Below are 6,899 nucleotides of genomic sequence, written 5' to 3' on the forward strand. Positions count from 1 at the left end.
TATAAGTATAATTTGGATGGAATAACTTTAATAGTGTTATGAAGGAAAGGGATCTTGGTGTAATAGTCGATCAGTCGCTTACGCCATCCAAGCAGTGTGCTGTTGCTAGTGGTAGGGCAAATAGGATTTTAGGTTATATCTACAGAAATAGTGAATACAAGTCTAAAGAGGTTATAATTTCATTGTATAGGTCAATGGTTAGGCCACATTTGGAATACTGTGTTCAGTCTTGTGTTCCTTACCTTAGGAAAGACATTGAGTTGTTGGAAAGGGTTCAGAGAAGGGTTATTAGAATGGTGCCTGGGATGGAGGGGTTGTCATACAAGGAGAGGCTGAAATCTCTCACATTCTTTTCTCTTGAAAAAAGAAGAGTTAGGGGGGATCTGATTGAGGTGTTTAAGATTGTAAAGGGAATTGATAGTGTTGATGTATCATCTTTTTTTATATCTAACAATGGTAGGACTAGGGGACACAAATATAAATTTTAGCAAGGTAGGAGTCATCTTTAGCAAAGACAGTTTTATTTTTCTAACAGGGTGGTTGGCCTTTGGAATGGGTTGCCTTCAGATGTTGTAGAGGCAGTAAATTTAAGAAAAAGCTTGATAAGTATATGAATGAAAAGGGCTGTGTTTAATCTTTTTTTAATTATTTTGATTTAGTTTAGAGGATGGAACAGCTGAGATGGATCAATAGATCCCATGTTGTCCCAAACTATTATGTTATGTTATAAGTCTTAGACATTACTTTTTCAAGTAAAATAGACAGAGAATTTACTATGAACATTTTGCCTTTCAGGTGCCACGTGGATGTTTGGCCTTCTGTCTGTTATGTATAAAACATCTGAAACACTTTTAGTATTCCAGTACCTTTTCACCTTGACCACAACTATCCAAGGCTTTTTCATCTTTTTCTTTCATGTAAGTGATTAAAGATCTTTGGTTTTTATATGCACATAGCAAATATTCTAAATTGCAATTGTTTCCTTTTTAAATTTGTTTAAATTATTTTTGTTTAATATTTTTTGTAAATGTCATAATCTATGTGTCATCGTTGTGGAATTAAGATAAGATACCATAAATTAAAGGTGTGTAACAAAGAAAAATTTAATTCTGTGAAAAATATCTTTTAAAAACTACAGTTTTATGTGTCTTATTGTGTCATATGTATGTATGTGTGTACCAAACTGTATTGTTAAAGCTATGATAACATCATAGAATCTTTCTCTGATAAGGTTCATATCTTAAACTAGTTTGGATTGTAATTTGTGCACAGCCCCTCAAACTAGAAAAAAACTTTTCATACATATATGAAATATATATATACACAAACATACAACACTGCACTGTACACAGCTACTTATTATAGACCAAAAGTCTTGGAGCAGCACTAGGATCACTGAAAACCAACATGGACCCTGGGGAAGAATGTGTTCACACACACATAGTTTTGGAATGATGCTACACACACTCATAAGTGATTGAAAATATAGATAATGTTTGCCTAAATTTTCTGTGCTGATTAGATGCATACCATACAAATTTAATGCCACTCTCATGGGCCTCTAGAAAATATCCCTAGACTTTTGGTAGGCTTGGGCAGCATACTATATCTATTAATGACCCCCTCCGGCTTCCCACTGAATTTCTGGCAAGTTTCAGTAGTTCCCACACAAAGACAGTTTTAATTTAGGATGCTACATGGGAAAAGAGTTAATGGGGTTTCAGAAAATAGGAATAGTTATTAGGTATAGCAAATTTTGAAATATGTTGAGAAATGACATGCACATAAATGAGCTGATATGAGATGTTTTGAAATGCTGTGTGAAGAATAAAAAGTACAGACCCTGATATCTCACTATACTTGGAGCCTCTTTGTAAGAAAAATTTAGTTGTATTCCACAATTTATACACAGAAAGTTATTGGAAAGTGTTAGTAGAGTACAGACTGTGATTACCAATAAAAATTGTGTAGTTCCTTAAACATTGAAACCTAGCAATTAATACAGAACAACCTCCAAACTATGTTGTCTTAGTATTTTTGGTAATATGGTGTATGTAGCTGTTCTTTTACTTATTTATAAAATAGAATAATTATATCAAAATCTAATTGTTGCTTCACACCAGTTTATTTTAAATTATAATTACTGAGCATTAGTTTAATTATTAAGTGACTAGAACATTTTATTCTGTCTTATAATATTTGTAGGTTTTTCAAGAAAAGTCAGCAAGAGAGCTTTGGAATCATTTTCTTCAAAAAAAGCCCCATTCTTCAAATACAAGCACAAATGCTTTAAATCTTTCCCGAATTAATTGACAAATTTAATTGTTTTTTGAACTTGTAATGACAGCCTGATAACCAAATATGTCGATGTTAGCAATAATTAGTATCAGAAAAGGTACAGACAGTCAAGGCTGTATTACTATTAACAATATTTTTGGTTCTTATCTTGTAGCTCTTGTTATTATGTTGTTTTCCAAATGGTTTTATTGCATTGGCTGTGGAAAGTCAATTTTGATTAGGACTACTTTTCATGATTTGTTTTTTTGAACCGAAACAATTTCAGATTGTTAGATTCATGTATGTTGTGATAAATATGTGTTTAATAAAGTTTCACAAGCATCCTATAAATTTCACAATTATTTTATTATTTTGTGGTATTCCATTTCTAAACCAAGCATCCAGCTCCTTAATCTTTTCAATAGCAGGAGATTTGTAGAACTAATCTGTGGAAGAACAAGTGCAGTGACTTGTTGCAAGTGGAATGTAAAAGACAACATTTGGTGTGAAGATAAAATAAGAAAAAGATGGCCACACAATCAGCAGAAAAAACGTTGTACATAATGAGACAAAAACAAGGCTTCACTAACAAGTGTTAAGTATTTCAAGTTAGAAAGTAAATGCAGTTGAAAACTTAAAACTTCTATCACAATGCTTGTTAATCAGTAGCTGAACAATCATGAAATTGGGTCACATGTATTTGGAAATATCTCTGCTCAGTGTTTCATAAAGTAGCCACCATATGGAAGGTAATATAAGACACAATACAACTATAGATAGCTTTAATGACTGAATCTTACTGTAGGAACTAACATCTGTGGTTGAATTAGCACACAACATCGACTGAATTTACATCAGAGTGGCTTGGACAACATTGTTATAGCACTACATTGGTTCATACATATTATTTGCATAACCTTTATACTGTTGTTCATTTGCTTCTTCATTCTTCTATATTTTAATCCTAGTAGATGTATGTACATCAGTTGTTCCACTACAAAAGAAAAGGAAATATGGTTACCCTAAAAAAGTTGGGGATGCTCTTACATTGAGTGTGTGTGTAGACCTTAAGTAATGTGAAATGGTATTTAATAAAACTTAACTGGAAGATAAACTCTTGAACCTCTAAATGAATTAAATGGTGGGCGGTCCTATCTGACATACCTCAAATCATAGAGGACGAGTAAGAAATAAACATTATTAATAATTACCGGAGACAAAAAATAACATTTGAAAAAAACTGTGTAATTGTGTGGTGGATGTGATTAACCCAACATTTCCTGAACTATTTCCTGGACATTATATCATGTTGATTAGGTAAAACTCCTTCAAAACCCCAGAGGCAGCAGTAAAAATGAGGTGGGAGGCAATGAACAATGCTTACTGTTAAAGCTATTTCACTTTTTAAATACTACAGTACGTGTCCCCCACAAAAACATAAAAGTGCAACCACCATCTCAGCCTTGTCATTGGGAATAAGCTGTTGCTGCTCCTGAATAAAATAAACGTAGAGAGGTACAATAAATCTGTATTGTAATAAACCAAAATATAAAAGACTGCAATAAGAGAGAAATTAGAAAACTTTGTTACTAAAGTTAGTTGGGCACAATCATTGTAAGTATTTTGAAGGAATCCTTATATAACTAAGAAACAAAGCCTAAATGTTAGCCAATTATCTTGAAGAGAGGGAATGAAGTAAGTGAAATTTCCTCTTTGCAGCAGAATGGATGAGTATCCTGAACAACTCATAGTAGAGAATCCATACTATAACCCTCAGCAAATGGAGTCTCAATTAATATAGCCACAAAAGAGCCTGAAAATATGCTACAAAAAGGTGTCCAAAATTCCTAAAAAAAAATTGAGACATCCGACAGTCAGAAACTATAAATATGATCTTTTGTGGCACTTGAGTATCAAAGACCCAATAAACAAAGTGAATTTGGTATACAAATAAACAACATGCTACTCCTTGTTTAAGACTCGTAATGTAGGTAAAATCATGTGTAGAATTATACATGGACTTTTCTCTATGTTAAAATACTTTTACTTGTGAGCTTTCGGCCCTCTTACAGGAGCCTTCATCGGGTAACAATGAACTGAGTGATAAAAATTCGTTAAAACTGTGGAACACTGATTTAAAATAGTTATCTAGGCACCAGACATAACAATAACTGACATCTCTGTGTAATACCTATAATTGTATTTTCCGTATGTTTATTATATCAAAGCAATCGATTTATATTCTTTATTCAACATAATTCTATATGTTTAATAATTTAAATATTAAAGGTCTATCACAACACTTCTTTAGATGGTCCAGATATCAACGAATAAGCAACTTCTCCCCCCTCTCTTAACACCATTTGGGCATCCAAGGAGTCCCACTTCCAAATTTTCTTGCATATACAAAATCTCATGGGCACAACGGCCTGGCTTTAACATGAATACTTTTCTGCTTCATCTGATCCTCCTGTGCTTGACTGTCTTTATCTGAGTTCAATAAATTTAAATAGTACTTTAGATGTCTTCTCATCAACATTTTCACAGGGGAACTCCCAGTTGCTGAGTTTGAGGATAGTTAAAATAAGATAACAGTACAACTATCACATGAAACAGTAGACAGCTTCTTTGACCAGATCCTGAACCAGTATTATGCATTGGTCAGAACTATTAACTTTATCTTTTCAGCAAGATAGATCACTGAGGTACTTTTTGTGTGCCCAACATTGCTGTTGTATAAGATCCCCCCCTCTGTCACAATGGTGATGACTGCTCAGGTGATCTCATTTTTTTCCAAATCTTTTGGCAAAAGACAAGATCACTTAAATATCTGAAAAGCAGAAGACTGAGAAATGGAAAGCCAAACTTTACAAACAGCTAGATAAATGCTCTAAAACCTGTCTTATCCCATTTCTTGATTAGGCATTAGTAAAATATGTCAGAAAGTTGTCTTATTCTTCAAGCATTTCTTTAGTTAAAAGTGCCCAGCTCTTCTTACTCGAGCTGAAAGCACCAAGGCAGAAAATTTAAGCTAGAAAGTGTTTGCACGGAATAAGTATGATGTAGAATGAATTAAAAATAAACAAGAAACGAATGGGATAAAATAAACTTTATTTGTTGGAAATCTGCATTCACGCAGCAGAGGCAAAATATCAACGAGACATATACTTCAAATAACTAATTACAGACATACTAACATATTCCCCAGAAGTTGACAATACTCGTTGTTTTCTTACTATTATTATAAAGTTCAGCCAAACAATAAAGGGTAATTATGATTACGGATGAACTTTAAACATTGAAATGACAATCATATTAAAGGACTAGAATGTAAAATTGTTAGCTTAAACGAACACTTTCGAGAACAGTGTAATTGGAATCAGTGGTGCCCATCCACACTATGTGATTGAAAAGTCCCCTTATTTGAACAAATTATCTCCCCCCAGTTTTTCTACAATTAAGTTAGAGGTTAATAGCATAGAGACAAATCCTATTTAGCAAATCACATGGGTATGGGATGAGAGAAAAGAAATAATTGACCTTATTTTCTCTCAAACAGATGATGTTATTAAATATTACTCAAGGCAAATGACAGAGGATTTGCTCTTCCATCTCCTCACTTATGGACACCACTGCTTGCAATATATTTCTTTTGTAAAATTGTTCCCAGTCTTTATCGTTTACAGATTACTATTTTTTTAATTCTAGTCCACAAGACAGTGTTCCTTGTACAGAAATAATGAAGAGTTAAAAACAACAACACACGGCTTAACATTCCACTGGCAGGAAGAACTATGTTTCAATCATGTAAAAGTAATATGTATTTTCTTAAAGATTAAATGATCGTTTTGGAGAAAACATCATAATAGTATACTGACATATTGACAGAGGACTAAAATCTATAGTGCAGAGTAACACCCACACATCTTTCTACACCAAGCTGATTTCCATACCTGGAGACACAAAGTTCCAATCCATTCAGTGTCAATAATTTAGGTTCAAGCCTCAATAAAAACTTGGGGCCTGAAAGACAATTCGAGATAGTCAAAAACTTTAATTTCTCTTCACCTCGCGTGATGAAAAGGTTTAAACCAAGGGGGATGTGGAAGAAGCCTCTGGGCTTAATTTTGTTTAATTAAACGCGATGAGTGTTTTGTTGTGAGGCACAGTAAGATGTTGAAAGATGCCAGCCCAAAGTTAAAGAGAAAGACGTGAACAGACTGTCATATGATAGCCATGGTAGAAGCACGTGTTGTTGTTTACATAGTGGTGACATCAATCGACGAGGAGTGGGGCATAGAGATGCAGTTGGATTGAGAAAAGGTGATATATCTCTAAATTGCAATTTTGTTTGGTTTCCAATAGGAGCAAATATATTTAATATTACAGTTTATTTCACCAAAAAAATTAAACAAAGTAAAGTGTAATATTTCACGACTTTGAGAGCTTCTAATATTTTGACTATATTAAATGTATATGATACTGGCTTCAGACATTATTACGTAACATCTTATGCTGAATTTTCTTTAGTTTAGTTTTCCTTTATATATATCACTTAAAAATGAATGACATAAATTTATATATTTTAAATGTTATAAAAAAACATCTTTTTTCTTATCTTA

At 33.1% G+C, this 6,899-nt stretch overlaps 1 protein-coding gene across 1 annotated transcript in view; it reads left to right on the forward strand.

Annotated features, from left to right (window-relative positions):
* LOC106460726 overlaps positions 1 to 2,587 on the forward strand; it is a 145,943-nt gene extending 143,356 nt beyond the window's left edge. Inside the window, exons 33-34 of the mRNA XM_022386515.1 lie at positions 796 to 917; positions 2,206 to 2,587. Coding sequence (XP_022242223.1) covers positions 796 to 917; positions 2,206 to 2,313 — 230 coding nt within the window. The 3' untranslated portion in view covers positions 2,314 to 2,587. The remainder of the gene's footprint in view (positions 1 to 795; positions 918 to 2,205) is intronic.
* The last annotated feature ends 4,312 nt before the right edge of the window (positions 2,588 to 6,899 follow it).

This window comes from Limulus polyphemus, unplaced genomic scaffold (genome assembly GCF_000517525.1).
Source record: "Limulus polyphemus unplaced genomic scaffold, Limulus_polyphemus-2.1.2 Scaffold1, whole genome shotgun sequence".
Lineage (NCBI taxonomy): Eukaryota > Metazoa > Arthropoda > Merostomata > Xiphosura > Limulidae > Limulus > Limulus polyphemus.